General features: G+C 27.8%; 11 protein-coding genes across 11 annotated transcripts; 8 read left to right on the top strand and 3 right to left on the bottom strand.

Annotated features, from left to right (window-relative positions):
* The first annotated feature begins 803 nt into the window (after window positions 1-803).
* On the top strand, window positions 804-1673 carry T552_00654 (hypothetical protein). The gene is made up of 5 exons (XM_018369263.1): window positions 804-868; window positions 918-1108; window positions 1174-1305; window positions 1356-1595; window positions 1645-1673. Exons 1-4 carry the CDS (start codon window positions 847-849, stop codon window positions 1593-1595), a joined length of 585 nt encoding a protein of 194 aa, XP_018226968.1. The 5' UTR covers window positions 804-846; the 3' UTR covers window positions 1645-1673.
* Window positions 1669-2314, top strand: T552_00653 (hypothetical protein). The gene is made up of 4 exons (XM_018369262.1): window positions 1669-1773; window positions 1817-2013; window positions 2060-2086; window positions 2140-2314. Exons 1-4 carry the CDS (start codon window positions 1713-1715, stop codon window positions 2266-2268), a joined length of 414 nt encoding a protein of 137 aa, XP_018226967.1. The 5' UTR covers window positions 1669-1712; the 3' UTR covers window positions 2269-2314.
* Window positions 2315-2460: 146 nt separating this feature from the next.
* Window positions 2461-3474, bottom strand: T552_00652 (hypothetical protein; the record flags this gene model as incomplete). Its single annotated transcript, XM_018369261.1, has 7 exons — window positions 2461-2498; window positions 2548-2645; window positions 2690-2766; window positions 2811-2978; window positions 3126-3155; window positions 3217-3389; window positions 3447-3474. The coding sequence occupies 7 exons, from the start codon at window positions 3472-3474 to the stop codon at window positions 2461-2463; spliced, it is 612 nt and encodes a 203-aa protein (XP_018226966.1).
* A 574-nt stretch (window positions 3475-4048) lies between these two features.
* T552_00651 (hypothetical protein) lies at window positions 4049-4506 on the top strand. Its single transcript, XM_018369260.1, has 3 exons — window positions 4049-4068; window positions 4110-4173; window positions 4229-4506. The coding sequence occupies exons 2-3, from the start codon at window positions 4134-4136 to the stop codon at window positions 4459-4461; spliced, it is 273 nt and encodes a 90-aa protein (XP_018226965.1). The 5' UTR covers window positions 4049-4068; window positions 4110-4133; the 3' UTR covers window positions 4462-4506.
* On the bottom strand, window positions 4507-5353 carry T552_00650 (hypothetical protein). The gene is made up of 3 exons (XM_018369259.1): window positions 5260-5353; window positions 4826-5200; window positions 4507-4775 (listed from the first exon to the last, which is right to left on the bottom strand). The coding sequence occupies exons 1-3, from the start codon at window positions 5305-5307 to the stop codon at window positions 4551-4553; spliced, it is 648 nt and encodes a 215-aa protein (XP_018226964.1). The 5' UTR covers window positions 5308-5353; the 3' UTR covers window positions 4507-4550.
* A 974-nt stretch (window positions 5354-6327) lies between these two features.
* T552_00649 (hypothetical protein) lies at window positions 6328-6844 on the top strand. Its single transcript, XM_018369258.1, has 4 exons — window positions 6328-6422; window positions 6483-6530; window positions 6584-6654; window positions 6711-6844. Exons 1-4 carry the CDS (start codon window positions 6374-6376, stop codon window positions 6801-6803), a joined length of 261 nt encoding a protein of 86 aa, XP_018226963.1. The 5' UTR covers window positions 6328-6373; the 3' UTR covers window positions 6804-6844.
* Window positions 6845-7085: 241 nt separating this feature from the next.
* T552_00648 (hypothetical protein) lies at window positions 7086-8631 on the top strand. The gene is made up of 7 exons (XM_018369257.1): window positions 7086-7227; window positions 7274-7395; window positions 7440-7628; window positions 7679-7757; window positions 7797-7938; window positions 7981-8117; window positions 8164-8631. Exons 1-7 carry the CDS (start codon window positions 7131-7133, stop codon window positions 8583-8585), a joined length of 1188 nt encoding a protein of 395 aa, XP_018226962.1. The 5' UTR covers window positions 7086-7130; the 3' UTR covers window positions 8586-8631.
* On the top strand, window positions 8631-10231 carry T552_00647 (hypothetical protein). The gene is made up of 8 exons (XM_018369256.1): window positions 8631-8876; window positions 8923-9011; window positions 9057-9156; window positions 9202-9290; window positions 9337-9490; window positions 9535-9807; window positions 9850-9890; window positions 9935-10231. The coding sequence occupies exons 1-8, from the start codon at window positions 8677-8679 to the stop codon at window positions 10183-10185; spliced, it is 1197 nt and encodes a 398-aa protein (XP_018226961.1). The 5' UTR covers window positions 8631-8676; the 3' UTR covers window positions 10186-10231.
* Window positions 10232-10253: 22 nt separating this feature from the next.
* Window positions 10254-11089, bottom strand: T552_00646 (hypothetical protein). Its single transcript, XM_018369255.1, has 3 exons — window positions 10945-11089; window positions 10514-10903; window positions 10254-10464 (listed from the first exon to the last, which is right to left on the bottom strand). The coding sequence occupies exons 1-3, from the start codon at window positions 11042-11044 to the stop codon at window positions 10298-10300; spliced, it is 657 nt and encodes a 218-aa protein (XP_018226960.1). The 5' UTR covers window positions 11045-11089; the 3' UTR covers window positions 10254-10297.
* T552_00645 (hypothetical protein) lies at window positions 11078-13241 on the top strand. The gene is made up of 9 exons (XM_018369254.1): window positions 11078-11143; window positions 11187-11435; window positions 11480-11586; window positions 11632-11866; window positions 11910-12003; window positions 12044-12422; window positions 12465-12600; window positions 12644-13046; window positions 13094-13241. Exons 1-9 carry the CDS (start codon window positions 11120-11122, stop codon window positions 13195-13197), a joined length of 1731 nt encoding a protein of 576 aa, XP_018226959.1. The 5' UTR covers window positions 11078-11119; the 3' UTR covers window positions 13198-13241.
* A 789-nt stretch (window positions 13242-14030) lies between these two features.
* T552_00644 (hypothetical protein) lies at window positions 14031-15933 on the top strand. The gene is made up of 4 exons (XM_018369253.1): window positions 14031-14073; window positions 14117-14357; window positions 14404-14580; window positions 14623-15933. Exons 2-4 carry the CDS (start codon window positions 14120-14122, stop codon window positions 15885-15887), a joined length of 1680 nt encoding a protein of 559 aa, XP_018226958.1. The 5' UTR covers window positions 14031-14073; window positions 14117-14119; the 3' UTR covers window positions 15888-15933.
* Window positions 15934-15989: the final 56 nt, after the last annotated feature.

Here is a 15989-nt window from a genome sequence, read left to right as displayed (position 1 = left end):
CAAGTTAGAGTCAAGTTAGAGTTAGGGGGTTTGTCAAAGTGCTTGTTAAAGTGCTTGTTAAAGTGCTAGTATAGAGTTCTCCGATTCTCCTATTGGTGTTAAGACCGAGTCGGAGTTAGCGTTAGGGTTAGCGTTGAGTCGGGATTAGGGTTAGGGTCGAGTAGAAGCTAATGATGTACACGTTTATGCAGGAGTTTATGCAGAAGTTTATGCTGAAGCTTAGGGTTAGGGTTAATATGAAGTTTAGAAGGGAGGGGGTTAGAGGGAAGGAGTTAAGGAGTTTGATGAGGGTTAGTTTGATGAGTGTTGAGTATTCTAATGAGGTTTCAACTGAGTACATCAACTGAGTACATCGATTTAGTACTTCGATTTAGCACTTCAATTTAGCACTTCAAATTCAGGTTAGTACTCATGTTAGGGTTGGGGTTGGGGTTGGGTTTGTTACTATATAACAACTCTGTTATATGGGTTGTTCAATCAATCTAGTTGAATTGTATATTACTTTTTAAAAAAAGTCTTATAAATTAGAGAAATAAACAGTATTAATCTTATTTGTTTTAATAAAAAATAATATGTTAATAAACATCTTGTTAATGAACATCATGTTAATAAACTTCTTGTTAATAAACATCTTCTCACTGGTCAGGAACAAGTCCTGATAATAAATATAAAAATAAAATTCCAACAGTTAAGTTTAATAACTTAACAAAGTAATTGAACTAAACTGTTAGAACTTTAGTCTAATAAATTTCTTAATAGCAACCCTAAACCTTTTCTTAGAATGAGATGAGGGCAGACGGACACTTTGCTTAAAGAAAATTCGGGTAAAAAAAATTTCAAAACATTATGATTCAAGTTACACCCGAAGGTGATTTCGTCTTTAAATATAAGAATTGAAAGCTAATAATGGGTCTTAGTGAAATGGGCACAACGCTCATCGTCGTCGGATTTAGAAAAAAATGTTTTATATTTAACATTAGCAGTGCCAGATGTTTCTGATCCAACAATTAATATAACAGAAACTATGTTAACACTTGATGCGTTGACTAAGGATGGCTCTACTAAATATTCATTAACATTATTTTTTTTTAAGGAAGTAGATCCAGAGGTCGGTTGGAGAGATATTTAAAAACGTTAGGAGGGTCTATACTGACATTAAAATGTATTGTATAGAATTATAAAATTCATCATACAGATCGGTCTATAGTTCTTACGATTCGTAAGAAAAATGCGGATGAAAAGTATTGGCCACGATTGATTCAATCAGCTGAGAAATCAGGATTTATTCGTACGGATTTTGAAAAGGTTAATAAAGAATCAAGAAATCGAGTATTTTTAAAGTAATGATTAAATAGTGGGTGGATGAAGATGAGCAGAACGCCCGTTCTACAGATGACTTTTCATCACAATTTGGTGGAGGAATGGATGATTTTGATTTTAACAAGTTTTCAGATGGAATTGGCTCTGAAAATATGCCAAAATTAGATGATATGGATTCTGATGATGATGATAGTGATGTTGAGGATGAATCTACTAAAGATGAATCTACTAAAGATGAATCTAATGAAGATGTTGTATCTATGGATAAAGATTAGGTTTATTTATTTATAAATATTTCCTATTTATTATAGATAATATAAAAAGTTTTTTTTTTTCGATTATATTATTCCCCGTAGCCCTTATATATATATGTATAAATTGTGCCTATATTAATGGCAAATAGATCAAGACATGTAGAATCTGTTGATGATGAGAAAGCATTACAGATTCAAGGTATTTTTTGTTTTAATATATTTATTTTTATATTTTTAAATAGCTTTGCAATCGGCAATTTGGTATACAACAGGACATATTACTGATTCAGAGTCCCTTGAATTAGGTGTTATTCCTTCATCACATTTTATAGCATCTTTATCTACACTTGTATATTCTCAGATTAATACATTGGGTGAAGATATTGAGTCATTTGCTAAGCATCGTGGAGGAAAAGTAATAAATGTAGATGATGTTCTTGTAGGCTTTTTTCTTTATTATTAGTGATATAAATTGACAGATTAAGCTTTGTACAAGGAGAAATGAAGGTCTTGTATGTTTATTATAGGTTATGGTGTTTTTTTTATTAAGGCTTATTGAGTTTAGCATGAATTAATGGTAGAATATGCTAAACAAACGACGTCTACTTCAGAGCCCAAACCTAAAGGGAAACAAAAAGAAAATATAAGGGAAGCTGTAAAACAGAATGCTAAACCTCCTGCTTCACGTATATAAATTATATGATTTATTAGAAAAAAAAAACTTAAATATATTTTAAAATATATAAATGTCGAAATCGACAGGTTGCTATTTGAATTGTGTTTAATAAATAACAAACATTTCCTATAGTTTTTATTTTCGAGATTTAGAAAGAAAAAAAATACAGATATATTCTGAAGTTAGCTTATATATGTAATTAATTTATATCTAAGCAATAATTTCTTGGTTAGCAGATCCAAAATAATCTAATAAACGTATAAGATATGGTTATAATTGAATAAAACTTTTATTTACCAATCATTTCTGCATCTAATTCTTCCAGAGTTTTTTTAGGTCTAGAAACTCTCTTAAAACGACCCATCCCTTTGCCCGGCTTTCTAAGTCTTCGTCCTCTGAGAAATTAGATTAAGAATTCATCATGTGATAATGCGTGTACCGAGATATTCCTGGTGCAATGCGTTGCGAAAGAGACGAACTGGCCATGGATTTACCAGGATCGAGGACAATTTCAACCTAAAAAGTTATCTTTGAAATAAAAAAAAAAATGAAATAAAAACCTTCATTTTCCGTACACCATCGATTAATCTTCCCTCATATTGTGCATACGCTCGACTAGCATCTGCTTTTCTTTGAAAAATTACAGTGGCAATGCCTTTCGATTGGCCATTCGGCCCATAACTTAAAAAACATCTACGTGTGGGTCCAATAGATTTAGAAAAAAGATCCTTTGAAGCACGAGATAGTGGTTGGTAAATGAATATCAAGGAATATGAAAGAAAAAAAAAAAAGCGTTGAACAGAGAAACGCTAAGACGTCCAAAGGAGGGCGATAGTCCCGCTTCTTCTAGAGTCTTTGCTTTGATGATTTCATACCTTAATTTGCGCTTCAGTTACATCAGACGGCTAAATCTTTATTAGTACGGTTTTTTTTTTATGACTGATAATTCTAGAAAAAAAAACTCACCAAATTGCTAACAATGATTTTGCTTCCCTCCTCCATCACTGCCTGTATTGCCGCTGCAGCTGTTGTTGCGCTTACAATTTGTGTAATTTTTCTCGTTCCCAAACGAGTTTTAATTTTACGCATACGTTTAGGGGCTCTTCGAATACGCCCTGAAGGTCTTGAAGCAATAATTTCTATATTCCTATCAGCTCCTCCTTCTCCTCCTCATCTTCACTGCATATTCAACACACCGTCCAGAGATTTATCTAATGGTGTCATTTGTATCAATGCCTATCAATAACCGATATTGTCATATATATCAAAATCTATCTTTTTCGCACAAGTCTATATACGCCTAAACCTTCAATATCCTGTCGTATATACTGTTCTTTTGTTCTTATGCCGTATAACTCTTCGTATCTGAGATGTAAAAAGATCGTAATTTTGGTCGTTCGAATCCCTTTATATATCTTTTTTTCATTCACGTGAAAAAGCAATTCATCTATACCGGACTTGGTCATTAAACCCAACATGTATAGTAATTATAAGAAATATATATATAAATAAATGATAAATTTGTATTTTTATTTTAAATTAAGTAGATTTTGTCTTTATTCTTTCTGTTTTATGTATAAAAAGAATATGTCTTTTATACATTATGAATTTTTTGTCACGTGACTTAATAAAGATATATTTTATATTATAAAAGAAATATTGAATAAATATGTATAGATTAACATTTTTTAACAATGCATCTTGTTTATTTTAATTTTTATGTATTATATAAGAATTTTTTAAAATCTTAAATTATCTTTATAAGTAGGGTTTAATCTTTCAATTTGTCATTGCGTATCATTTATCAAATTTATATAGGTATATATGAAGATTTGTATTTATTTATTTGAGTATTAAAGGTTTTTAATTTTTGATATTTTTTTATGAGTTATATGAATTGGCAAATAAATTATAGTTTAAAAGGTAGAATATGAATATTGGGCTATTATTAAGTATTTTATTAATAAATGAGGGACAGATTTGTTACGTATAGTAACAATTGTTTGTGGATATCTTTTAATTAGGGCATATCTCCAAAAATGGATTAAAAGTAAACAAACTAGAGATTATGAAGCTGAGGACAATAACAACAAAAGTTCAAAGAAAGCTACATCTGGTTTAAATACTATAATTGAAAATGATTTAGAGGAGGAGACACTTGTGTGGGGAGCGGTACGTCGAAAAGAACAAAAAATGAAGTCGATCGAATGATAGAATATATTAAAAGATAAAAGATGTAACGATATAATATTGTATAATTAGTGCATTGTTTAATAGTTTTTGTTTAATTTTTTTGTTTCCTAGTTCCTAAGTACTTGTAAACGATGACGCATGTATTCTAATGATTCATCTTGTTCTGGTTCTTCAACCACATCTATTTGAGTTTTTAATTTTGGTTCGATTGATCCTAATTGTCCATTTGCAATTTCAAATAATATTTTATCGATTTCTTCTGCTTCGACAATATCTTCATCGATTTCTTCCATGTCTAGTGTTTCTGATACTATTTCCTCAAAAATTCCAGCCTAAAGAGCCCTTAATGATATATTCTTTTAAAGCATATTATTTTATATACTTTCATCATTTCTTTGCTGATAGCTGTCATAGTTGCATTGAGTTCAGGCAAACGTATTAATGTATTAACATCTCTCATCATGATTGTACTTTTTTCTAATATTCCTGTGATTTTAAGTGTTGCTAATTGTTCATCAAGTTGCATGCTTAAACTATTAAGAAGAGCTTTGCTACGTTCAAGTCGAGTACGTTGCTTTTTAGCACGGATAAGTTCTTTTGTTAATAATCGACAAGATGTTTGTGCTATAGGAGATGATATTTGACGAGCATATTGTTTAATAGATTGTTGAGTTTTATTTTCTTCAATAAATAATTGGGAAAGTTGTCGATCAATTGAACGGCACTCTGATTTAAGTTTTCTTTGCCATTCTCGTACCTGAAAATGGCTTTAGTAATAGGTGTCAAAAAATATGTTATTTGTATGTATTTATTAACTTGCTCTTGTAATGTTTTTCCTAAAAAAAGGCGACGAAGGGCTTCCATATTATGGAACAAATAATCAATAAAGATCTTAGCTTATAACATATAGTTAATGATAAAAATATCGTAAAGATTAATATATTTAAGATTTAGATTGTTTTTGTAAAGTATTTTCTTTTAAAAAAAACTAAAAATAATGAACGAATAAATACTCTAACTTTTTATATTTTTAATATCTATTAGAATACAAAAAAATATTACATAATATTTTTAGAGAAATCCTTAATACTTCGGACATTCATAAATAATTTTTTTTATTAATGATATATGTATATAATAAGATGTTTAAGATATATAATATACTTTAATAAATATTTTTCAATATTTTTAATCTTGTTTATTTGAATCATTTGCTACAATAAAATGATAGACAAAGATTAAAAATATAGCTAAAATTCCAACTGCAATAGAAAGTGAATAAAGTTGATTATCGTTTATCATCCTTTTTGTATTGATTAGTATGAATTAATAGTTGTATAATATAATATGAACCTTTAATTTTTTTTAAAAAATGAAACGATTAATTTTTAATAGTATAAATTTAAAATTGAATATTTATGAATATATTTTATATATGATAAATAATATCTTTTGATTATTAATATAAATTTTTTTGTAATTTGTTTCTGCTTGTTTTTAAAATTTTAAAAATAGTTAAAGGTAGATTATATTAAGAAATTTTGAAAAATAATTAAAAAAAAAAAGATAAAATATATAAAGTTTTCATTTTAATAGAAATATTTTTTTGTATTTTATGTTATACATGGAATTTTAAATGTTTATAAAAATGATTTTTGTTTATATTTTTATAAATTAATAAAAATATTTTTTTTAATTTATATTGATATATCTTTTTATCTAATTTTTATTCACTTATTAAAAAACTTTAAGATTTATAAAATATGCTTTAAAATCAAAAATATCTCTCAATAATAGAATTTATACTTTTTATACTAAAAAATTATGCTGATTATTTTTGATATGATATATCGAAAGCTTTAATTTTAGTTTAAATGATTTAATGTTATTAACTTATTATTATTATCTACTATTTTAACAATAATTTTTGATGTTTTGTTTTTTTCTTGGAGTTGATGATTTTAGTAGTAAAATTCAAGGTATACATATATATATATATATATAACTAGATTTTTTATAATATATAATAATTTTTATAGGATACGAAAATATGATTCTTTATTGCCCTATATGTCATAATATATCTGGTACTGGCTTCTAATGTTAGATATATATGAATATTGCTGATAAAATATTTTAGCTATACCTTTACATGAAAAAAAATTTTTTACTATTTGTTTTATTCCTTTGATACCTTATAGTTTGGGAAAGGTATATTTGATTTATCTATAAAAAGATTTTATAGCTTTAATTTTATCTTACTATAGGTTATACGATGTACTATATGTTCATGGTTTCAAGATACAAACGATGCTGAATTATACAGAATTTCTCAGTTGCCAAATCTTCGTCCTGCTTAATATTACGAATTATGATTAAACTGATTTTGAAATATACATTGTATTTATAATTTTGTTTGAGGTGATTATGTAGTATAAATAGATTCTTTTTATTTATACACATTGGCTGTATTTATTTATTTCTGGATATTTTGTTTTTTTGGAATGATGTATAATAGTGTTTCATTTACAGAATATAATGTTTTTAATCAATTATTTATCTAATATTCTATTAATAAAATATCTTTATCGTTATCTATTATGTATAAAAAAAATATTTTAAAAGCTGTTCAAGTAGATTTTAATTTATATAAAAGATCTTATAAGTTCCATGATTATTGTTTGGACATGAGTTTAAGGCATGGAAAGGGAAAAACAAGGAAAAAATCGGAATCAGAATGTAAATATAACCCTTTAGAAAATGCTTATTATACGTTTGATAATGGTAGCTTTTAAGTAACAATTGAATATAGTAAAAGTAATTTATATAGGATTAAGAAAAGTTGTACCTTATTTTTTTAACTTTAAAACATATGCTAAAGAAAGATGGAGAGGACGTACTATTTATGATGTTTTTTCTACAGAATTTAGAGAACGAACACCTCAATATTATGTATTATCTTTTATCCATAGATAATATTTTTATTTTTTGATTAGGAACAAGAAATTAAGAATGGAAATGTTATTATAAATGGACGTATTGCTACATTTGAGCAGACAATAAAAAATGGGGATATTATAGAACATATTAGTCATAGACATGAACCTCCAGTTGCTGATAAGAAAATTGAAATTATATATCAAGATGATGATATTGTGGTAATAAATAAACCTCCTGGTATTCCTGTAAGGCTTTTATGTATTTGTTTGTGTATTTTTACTAGAATTGTTTTTAGGTTCATCCTACTGGAAGATATCGACATAATTCAATTACACATATTATGATGGCAGAAATGGGCTTTGAAAGTCTTGCTCGTATGTTTTCTGACTTTTTATCTTTCTAATGATGAATAGCGTGTAACAGACTTGATAGACTTACATCAGGATTGATGATTTTGGCTCGTAATGCACGTGTTGCAGAAGAAATGCGTAAAAAAATGCAGGATAGGAGTATTTCGAAAGAATATATATGTAAAGTTCGTGGTCTATTTCCTAAGTATTAAGTTCTTTATTTTAATGAATTAAATTCATTGTACAGAGAAGAGATAGTATGTACAGAACCACTTTTAACAGTATCTCCAAAGTTAGGAATAAATAGAGTCCATCCGAATGGAAAGCCATCTAAATCCATTTTTAAAATGCTAGCTTATGATGGAGAAAATAGTATTGTTCATTGTGTGTATACTATTTACCATATTTTTTGTGTTTAATTTACAATTAGGTCGACCTTTAACTGGACGAACTCATCAGCTTCGAGTTCATCTACAATGGCTAGGGAAACCTATACTAAACGATCCGATCTATTCAGATATAGGAATTTGGGGATATGATATAAAAAAAAATGACACTTTTACGCTTAATGATAATGAATTGTTTCCTTCATTGATAAAATCGGAGAAAATAGATACATCTTCTTGGTATACTGATAAAATAAAAGAAGCTGAGAGATTGAGAGAAATTAAATGTGATGAACTTTTAACGGGCAATGTATGTGATGTTTGTCAAGCACCTTTATACTCTAACCCTTCACAAAATGACTTAAAAATTTATTTACATGCTTGGAAGTATAAATCTGACGATAATTTATGGAGTTTTGAAACGGAACTACCTGAGTGGGCAAATATAGATTTTATAAAAATTTAAATTATTTCTTAAAATATATTTAATATAAAAAGCATTTCTACGTAACGACATTTTTTAATATTATTAGAAATGAAAAGTGGACCTGAATAAAATGACTGATAATACACCTCTTCTTAATCCTTTAACTTCTTCGAGTACTACATCTCGTCAATATATTGAGACGGAGCTTAATACAAATGAAAATTTGGAGAATAATTTGAATGATGAAGTTTCAAATAAGCCTTTTCTCGATAAATTTGATAAAAATATTGCGAAAAATGTTTCTATTAATATAGTTTTTATCTCTTCATGGTATGTTTGTTTTTTTAAGTTCATATTGGTAAACATTGTATTTAAGGTTTTTTTTTTCAATACTTTTATCTTTATATAATAAATGGTTGTTTTCGGATAAGCATCTAAACTTTACATTCCCTTTATTTGCAGGATGTATGTTTCTATTTTTATATTGAATTTCTTGGTGACTTATTGCAGCTATTCACATTGTAATTGAATATTTTTTTTCTATCATTATTATGAAATTATTTCCTCAGTTTCAGCCGCCAAGTAATAGTTTTGAAATGAAAGATTATTTGTTTTTTTCGCTTTATATTTTTTAAAGTGTTCTTATTATTTTTAGAACAAAGATTATTCCATGTGGTGTGGCTACAAGTTTAGAAATTGGATTTTCAAATGCTTCACTGAAAACCATAAGTTTATCTCTCTATAGTAACTTTTTCAGATATATTTTTAATATTTCTAATTTGTGTAAAAGCCATGTGTAAATCTTCATCTCTTGGTTTTGTTTTATTATTTTCCTTTATTTTTGGGCTAGAAAAAGTGCGCATATCTCTTATTATTGTTATTGTTATTATGATGATTGGAGTTGTTATGATGGCATCAGCGCAAACAGAATTCATTTTTCAAGGGTATATAATTGTTTTTTGATATTGAAAGAAATAAATGAAAATAGATTTCTAATGGTTATTGCAGCGTCTATCTTTGGAGGACTGAAATGGTCACTCGTTCAGATACTATATGCAGATAACTCTGTTGCTTTTAATCCAATTTCATTTATATATTTTTTATCTCCATCTATTTTCTTTTCTTTAGTCATTTTTTCGCTATTAATAGAAGGTTTAAAGGATATAGTGTATACATCTTTTTGGGATTACGGTGTTAATTCTTTAGTAATCTTGATATTCCCTGGAATTATTGCTTTTGCTATGATTGTTAGTGAATATTGGTATTTTTTTTCCTCTTTCTTTCATAAATTAATTTATAATAGGCTAATTAAAAGAACAAGTATCATAACACTTTCAGTTGCAGGTATAGAATGAAAATATTCTTGATTTCCTATCTTATATAATTAGGAATATGTAAAGAGGTTATAACTATGGGTGCTTCTGCTATTATTTTTAAGGATCATCTCGAGTTGATAAATATCTTGGGTTTTATTGTAACAATTATTGGGATTATATTATATAATATTATGAAATATTATGCATTAAAAGAAGAATTACTTTCTCAAAAACTAGATTGCAAAACTGTTCCTTTAGTTACTAAAAGCAGATCACCTACTAGAGTTTCCCTTCAAGATACTGAAAATTTAGTAAAAGAGTAAGCAAGCATAAATTTTATATTATTTATGCATTTTATTAAATAACGAGATTTTGATTATGTCGAATTATTATTTATTAATTAATTAAAGTTAATTATTTGATTTTTAATGAAATTTATCGTTTTATTTTTGTCTTTTTACTTATTCTTCCACTTTGAATTTTTTCTTGTTCATATCTACTTGCTCTTTTCTTTTGTTCCAATTTTTCTTGATGAATAGATACTGCTCTAATTTCTGTATTTGCTTTACGTAGTTTTACTGGATGTGATCCAATATATTTACCTAAAATACACATTACATATTTATATATTTATATTTATACAATTTTTACCATTCATTTCTCTCCATGCTCTTACAAATTCATCTGGGTCTTTAAATGCTACAAATCCATATCCTTTGCTTTTTCCTGTTTTTTTGTCTCTAATAACTTTTGCTTTACTAAGACTTTTATATTGTTGAAATGCCTTAAATAATGTCTCATCTGAAACTTCTCCACCAAGATCTCCTGCAAAAAGCCTGAAATGTGCTGGATTCCAGTCAAGAAGACTCGGATCTTCCCATACTGATCCTCCTCCTTCTCTTAATACTGTTATTCGCTTTTCCTTTCCTTGCCATCGTGCTTGATGACGAAGTTTAGCATTCTCCCTATTCTCTGAAGAATAAATAGACTGTTGTTCTGCAATAGCCGCCTCTTCTGGTGTCATAAAAAAGTTAAGTTGTCCTATTATTTATTAGCTTTTTAACTTCTTTATTAAAACATACCTGGCCGTTGAAAAGGATTATGTATTTGAGGTATCATTTGATACATCTGGGACGAAGAATTCTGGCCGTAATATGGATAGGATTGATTGTAGGAAGCCATTAATAACCTTTATATTAAGTGTTTTGATGAGGGTTAAGCGATGGTCGTAGGTCTTAAGATTTTTTTAAAAAAAATATGGAAATTGATGATATATTTAAGGTATTTTATAGATATTTTATAAGTATTTTTAATAGTATTTTAGAGACCAGAACCTGTTTTAAAGAAGAGGAAAATTTCACCTATTAATCCAGTAGAAACATATAAAAATATCCAAAATACTTATATTGAAGAAAATGGTGAAAATAATGGAGAATTTAAAGATAAATATGATGGAGGAGTATCTGGAGAAGTTGATGAAGAGGATGAGCGTTTTTTTGGGGGTGGATTAACTAAAGAACAAGAGGAAATATTGAATTTTATTGATGAGAATGATAAAAATGAGCCTATTGAAGTATGTAAGGATATAATATAAGAAAGAGATTTAAAAGTTATAAGGAAGAACAAATTAGTGCATCTTCTCTTAAAAAAATGGTTATTAAGCTTGAAAAGGCTATTACAAAAAATCAAGAGTTACGAATGAAATATTCAGAAAATCCAGAAAAGTAGGAAAATTATGTATAGATTATTGGAGGAATTGATAGGAATAGATTTATTTCTTCTGAAGCGGATTTAGATTCTGAAATTAAAGCTCTTTCTGTACTTTCAGGGTATCCAGAGTTATATTCGGAAATATTAGGTTCAGGATGTTATAAATCATTGATTGGTCTTTTGTCTCATGAAAATGCGGATATTGCTATAAGTGTATTGGAATTACTTGATGAATTGATAGATGATGATGTTGATCATAATGAAGATGAAATGAAATCGTTAATAAGTTCAATGGTATGTTAAAATATATGAAGAATATGATTTCTAATTGTTTAAGATAGAAGCTCAATTATTTAATGCTTTAGTAGATAATTTGACACGTTTTAATGAGTCTAATGAGTCAGATAGACGTGGTGTATTTCTTGTTTTGAGTATGTTTAATTTTTTTTGTTATGGTTAATTAATTGATAGGTATTCTTGAGAATATTTCGTCATTTTCTCATACTTTTTCTGAAAATGTTGTTCGTTCTACGAATATTTTAGAATGGTTGCTTCAAAGACTTCAAGTAAAAGAATTTCCTATTTCCCAAAATAAGCAATATGTTGCAGAATTATTGGCTATTTATACATCATCAAGTTCTTTTATTCGGAAAAAAATTATTGATTTGAATAGCGTTGATATATTGTTACATATTCTGAGTCCTTATCGTAAAAGAGACCCTGTAAAAGATATTGAGGAAGAATTTGTAGAAAATGTTTTCGATTGTTTATGTTCTCTTTTAGAAGAACAGGAAGGAAAAGAAAAATTTGTTGATGCAGAGGGTGTTGAGTTATGTTTAATAATGTTAAGGTATGTTAATGTATGTAATATAATTGTTTTAAATGTTATTAGACATGGGAAAATTACTAAGTATCGCAGTTTAAAGGTTTTAGACCATGCCCTTGGAGGGTTTCATGGTATGTCTTGTTGTGAAAGACTTGTTGAGGCTGCTGGGCTAAAAAATATTTTTTCTATTTTTATGAAAAAGGTTTTTAAATAAAAATAATGAATAAAAAATATAACTATCTTAGCCAATTCTTAAGGTTACAGAATATTTATTAGGAATATTTTTATCTCTTCTTCGATTATTGCCTATAGATTCTACACCTCGTATTCGAACATTAGCAAAATTTGTTGAAAAAGATTATGAAAAAGTATTAAGATTAATGGAATTAAGGAAATTATATAAATCTCGTGTTGATTCTGCTAATCAGAAAATGATGGAAGAGCTTAAGGGACTTAGTCAAGATGAAAGGATAGAAAAGGAATCTGGGATTTATTTTGATTTAATAGATGTTGGACTTTATTCTTTACAAGTAATAGATTTAATTTTAGCATGGTTATGTATAGAGGATGTAGGAATAAAAAAAAAGGTACAAGAGCTATTAGAAATAGAGGGACAAGATATATCATCTATTAAAGCTGTTCTTCAGGGTAAATATATTAATCTTCTAATATAATCTTCTTAATTTATAATATAGAATATTTAAATAATATGCAGATTGAGGATTCTGAAAGCGATAAATCAAATAACGTTATGGAAGAAATAGAAATGGTAAAAACATTATTAACTCTTTTGCATTAGAATTTTACTATTATTCAATGAAAAAATTAATATTTGTAATAAATGGTGATAGTTAAGATATTTAAATAGCATTATACTGTTTTTTTTTGGTATAGATTTATAAGTTTTTTATAGTTTATCTGAAAATATATCTAAAAAATCAAACATAATTATAAATAGCTAGACAATTTATGATTTTTTTAAATATTAATTAAATTTTTGTCTTGCAATTTATTAGAATGCTAATTATTTAAATATACATGTTTTAACTTTGGTTACATGATTAATTTCGATAGATTCCTCTTTAAAACTTTATTCAATAAATCTAATCTAATAAATCTATTCTTTGATTATTTATATATATATTAAACATCAATTGGCCATTTTTATAAAATAATTCCCTTTTTTTAATAAATTTTATTTTATTTATTTTTTTTACACTCTGCCTTCTTCAATTATCATCTATAAATAATCTATATAAAATTAATTCAATTTTTTCTCTTTTTTTAAAAATAATGTTTTATTTCTTAAAATCTTTCTTAATATAATATATCTCTTCTTTATAAAGAAATTTTATACTTCAATCTTAATCAATTGTTTCTATTAAATATATATACTATATTGCAAACTTATATATTATTAATTATTTATAAAACAATTCCATTTTAATTATTTTAATAAAATTATTTTCTAAATATAACCTCCCAATTATTAATAAATTTCTTATTAACAACTTTTAACCCTTCAATCTCTACTATATTTTAAAATCAAGGATCTTATATAGAACTATCTTTATCGCGAACGCGACGCGATTTAAATTATATATAAACCTATCGGTGCTCATAAGACGTTAAGAAATAATCTGCTGCATAATTATTATTGACGGGCGATAAACAGGTAATAAAAACCATAAGAAAACATATTTATTAAGAGTTAAAAGGGCATGTCTTTTGTGCTGAATGTGGCGGAGACCGTGAATGCAGAAAAGTGGCCGTTAGGTGAAATATCTCAGAATGTTGAAAGCTTAGGAGGATCTAAAACAGAGGCTGTAAAAGTGGAGAACGTTTCATCTCTTAAGGAGGGATTGTATGGGGTTAAACGAGCGCGTTTAAAATATGAAAAACGGGAAAATTTTGGCGAAAAAGTATGGCCTGTGGATGTAGAGGAAGCATTTATGGATGGTGTGTATTTCCGTTGATTTATAGTAAATGTATGATTTATGAGTAGCGATTGCTCATATTCCTAAGCTTGGACGGCGAAAGATTGTTGTAGGATCGAAGTCATGTGGTAGGAATGAATTGATTGCAGATTATATATATCGTCGTACTGGAAAAATTCGTACACGAAAACAGGTTTCTAGTCATATTCAAGTACTTAAGCATCTTAGGAGAGAGGATCCTGAATGTAAGATTGGTGAATTGTATTTATTTATGTTAATGTTTTTAGTTTTAAAAATGATTTCTGATACACCATGTACTTCACCAGATAAATTGAAGTCAAATCTTGCATTTTTTACACCTTCGAGTCCTCCTGTTAATTTTGATTCATCAGTATCATGTCGTCAATCAAATACATTCGATTTTCCACGATCATTGGCGAATAATTTTTTGTCGTCTAGTGTTCTTAAATATCCATATTTTCGTGTTTTAGAGTTTTCTATATGGAAAACGTCATTTGCTTCAGAGCATGTTTATTCTCGATTGAAGGATTCTTCTCTTACCACTGTTTTTCTTGATTCCTTGCCTAATTGGTCTGTTCGGTTCCCTTACCTTGTCGAAGTCCTTCTTTCTCCTATTGGTATTACATGTCCGGTCTATTATGTTAATTCGATATTGTCAATTCCTTCTATAAATGATGAGAAAAGTGCTTTTCAGGCTCATTTTGTTTTGGCTAAGCCACCTATTACAGTGCAAGATGAAACATGGGGCTGCGTAATACGTATCTATACTATGAGTCAATGTATATTGGAACTTAAACAGAAGGCGTTTGTGCATGATGAAAATATTGTTCTTCCTTTTGCCATTGATTTTTGGGCAACATTTCTTTCTGGATTAAATTCATTGTCTACGGAATATCATCCTGGAGATGGTTCTGCTGATGCAGAAAAATCAAAATACAGAAAGGAATGGGAAATTCGCTTAGCCGTTAGAGGTATCACAGTCGTTTTTGAAGTATTACGTTTTTCGAATTCTTCTTCTCGTATGGCTCTTCTTGCATGGGAATTCGATGCTATATTTTCTGATTCAGGTACTACTGTTTGCAAAGAAGTTGTTTTCGATCGTTTTTCATATAATTCTTCCGAAAATGAGCAATTATTTACACCTTCAAGTAATTATGAACAATGTGCAACGCCTTGTATGAACTTTCATTCAAGTCCTCTTAATGTCTACAGCACAAATTGTCCAATGCCTTTTTCTAATTACTTATCGCCTCCATCTATTATGCGACCTACAAATGTTCCTATTTTATATGAAAATCTTCAGCAGTATACACCTTCTCAAACATCTAATATCGTGAATTCCCTACCATTTGTTTCTTCTGGATCTTATGATTCTCAAGATAAATTTTTAACTGGTTCTATTTCAGAAAATGAAACAGCAAATACTTGGCAAACAGAAAGTCTTCCTAAATTAGGCTTCTTTTCTACTGGTAATAATGGTGTTTCTGTATTTAATGATTCTAGAAATATAAAAAAAAATGATTCTTTATAATAATATCAATTACGGGTTGTGTTTAATGCATTTTACAATAATATTATTTTTGGTTATATAGGAAGAATAAATCTAATTAGGGAACAGTTGCTTCAAATAGAA

Source organism: Pneumocystis carinii (assembly GCF_001477545.1).
Source record: "Pneumocystis carinii B80 chromosome Unknown supercont1.3, whole genome shotgun sequence".
In the NCBI taxonomy this organism is placed as follows: Eukaryota; Fungi; Ascomycota; class Pneumocystomycetes; order Pneumocystales; family Pneumocystaceae; genus Pneumocystis; species Pneumocystis carinii.
This window is presented reverse-complemented; position numbering and strand designations above follow the sequence as displayed.

Coding starts and splice junctions, on each gene's coding strand:
- T552_00654 (XM_018369263.1), top strand. CDS start 847: ATGATTCAAGTTACACCCGAAG. Junction 869..917: donor GATTCAAGTTACACCCGAAG/GTGATTTCGTCT, acceptor AATGGGTCTTAG/TGAAATGGGCACAACGCTCA. Junction 1,306..1,355: donor TTCGTACGGATTTTGAAAAG/GTTAATAAAGAA, acceptor ATGATTAAATAG/TGGGTGGATGAAGATGAGCA.
- T552_00653 (XM_018369262.1), top strand. CDS start 1,713: ATGGCAAATAGATCAAGACATGTAGAATCTGTTGATGATGAGAAAGCA. Junction 1,774..1,816: donor GAAAGCATTACAGATTCAAG/GTATTTTTTGTT, acceptor ATTTTTAAATAG/CTTTGCAATCGGCAATTTGG. Junction 2,014..2,059: donor TAAATGTAGATGATGTTCTT/GTAGGCTTTTTT, acceptor TGACAGATTAAG/CTTTGTACAAGGAGAAATGA.
- T552_00651 (XM_018369260.1), top strand. CDS start 4,134: ATGAGTTATATGAATTGGCAAATAAATTATAGTTTAAAAG. Junction 4,174..4,228: donor AATAAATTATAGTTTAAAAG/GTAGAATATGAA, acceptor AATGAGGGACAG/ATTTGTTACGTATAGTAACA.
- T552_00650 (XM_018369259.1), bottom strand. CDS start 5,307: ATGGAAGCCCTTCGTCGCCTTTTTTTAGGAAAAACATTACAAGAGCAA. Junction 5,201..5,259: donor GAAAAACATTACAAGAGCAA/GTTAATAAATAC, acceptor AGCCATTTTCAG/GTACGAGAATGGCAAAGAAA. Junction 4,776..4,825: donor TCAGCAAAGAAATGATGAAA/GTATATAAAATA, acceptor AGGGCTCTTTAG/GCTGGAATTTTTGAGGAAAT.
- T552_00649 (XM_018369258.1), top strand. CDS start 6,374: ATGTTTTGTTTTTTTCTTGGAGTTGATGATTTTAGTAGTAAAATTCAA. Junction 6,531..6,583: donor TATATGTCATAATATATCTG/GTACTGGCTTCT, acceptor AAAATATTTTAG/CTATACCTTTACATGAAAAA. Junction 6,655..6,710: donor TACCTTATAGTTTGGGAAAG/GTATATTTGATT, acceptor ATCTTACTATAG/GTTATACGATGTACTATATG.
- T552_00648 (XM_018369257.1), top strand. CDS start 7,131: ATGAGTTTAAGGCATGGAAAGGGAAAAACAAGGAAAAAATCGGAATCA. Junction 7,629..7,678: donor ATAAACCTCCTGGTATTCCT/GTAAGGCTTTTA, acceptor AATTGTTTTTAG/GTTCATCCTACTGGAAGATA. Junction 8,118..8,163: donor AGAAAATAGTATTGTTCATT/GTGTGTATACTA, acceptor ATTTACAATTAG/GTCGACCTTTAACTGGACGA.
- T552_00647 (XM_018369256.1), top strand. CDS start 8,677: ATGACTGATAATACACCTCTTCTTAATCCTTTAACTTCTTCGAGTACT. Junction 9,491..9,534: donor ACAGAATTCATTTTTCAAGG/GTATATAATTGT, acceptor AAATGAAAATAG/ATTTCTAATGGTTATTGCAG. Junction 9,808..9,849: donor ATGATTGTTAGTGAATATTG/GTATTTTTTTTC, acceptor AATTTATAATAG/GCTAATTAAAAGAACAAGTA.
- T552_00646 (XM_018369255.1), bottom strand. CDS start 11,044: ATGGCTTCCTACAATCAATCCTATCCATATTACGGCCAGAATTCTTCG. Junction 10,904..10,944: donor TAATCCTTTTCAACGGCCAG/GTATGTTTTAAT, acceptor AATAAATAATAG/GACAACTTAACTTTTTTATG. Junction 10,465..10,513: donor AGCATGGAGAGAAATGAATG/GTAAAAATTGTA, acceptor TGTGTATTTTAG/GTAAATATATTGGATCACAT.
- T552_00645 (XM_018369254.1), top strand. CDS start 11,120: ATGGAAATTGATGATATATTTAAG. Junction 11,144..11,186: donor AAATTGATGATATATTTAAG/GTATTTTATAGA, acceptor ATAGTATTTTAG/AGACCAGAACCTGTTTTAAA. Junction 11,436..11,479: donor ATAAAAATGAGCCTATTGAA/GTATGTAAGGAT, acceptor AAAAGTTATAAG/GAAGAACAAATTAGTGCATC.
- T552_00644 (XM_018369253.1), top strand. CDS start 14,120: ATGTCTTTTGTGCTGAATGTGGCGGAGACCGTGAATGCAGAAAAGTGG. Junction 14,358..14,403: donor AGAGGAAGCATTTATGGATG/GTGTGTATTTCC, acceptor ATTTATGAGTAG/CGATTGCTCATATTCCTAAG. Junction 14,581..14,622: donor TAGGAGAGAGGATCCTGAAT/GTAAGATTGGTG, acceptor TAATGTTTTTAG/TTTTAAAAATGATTTCTGAT.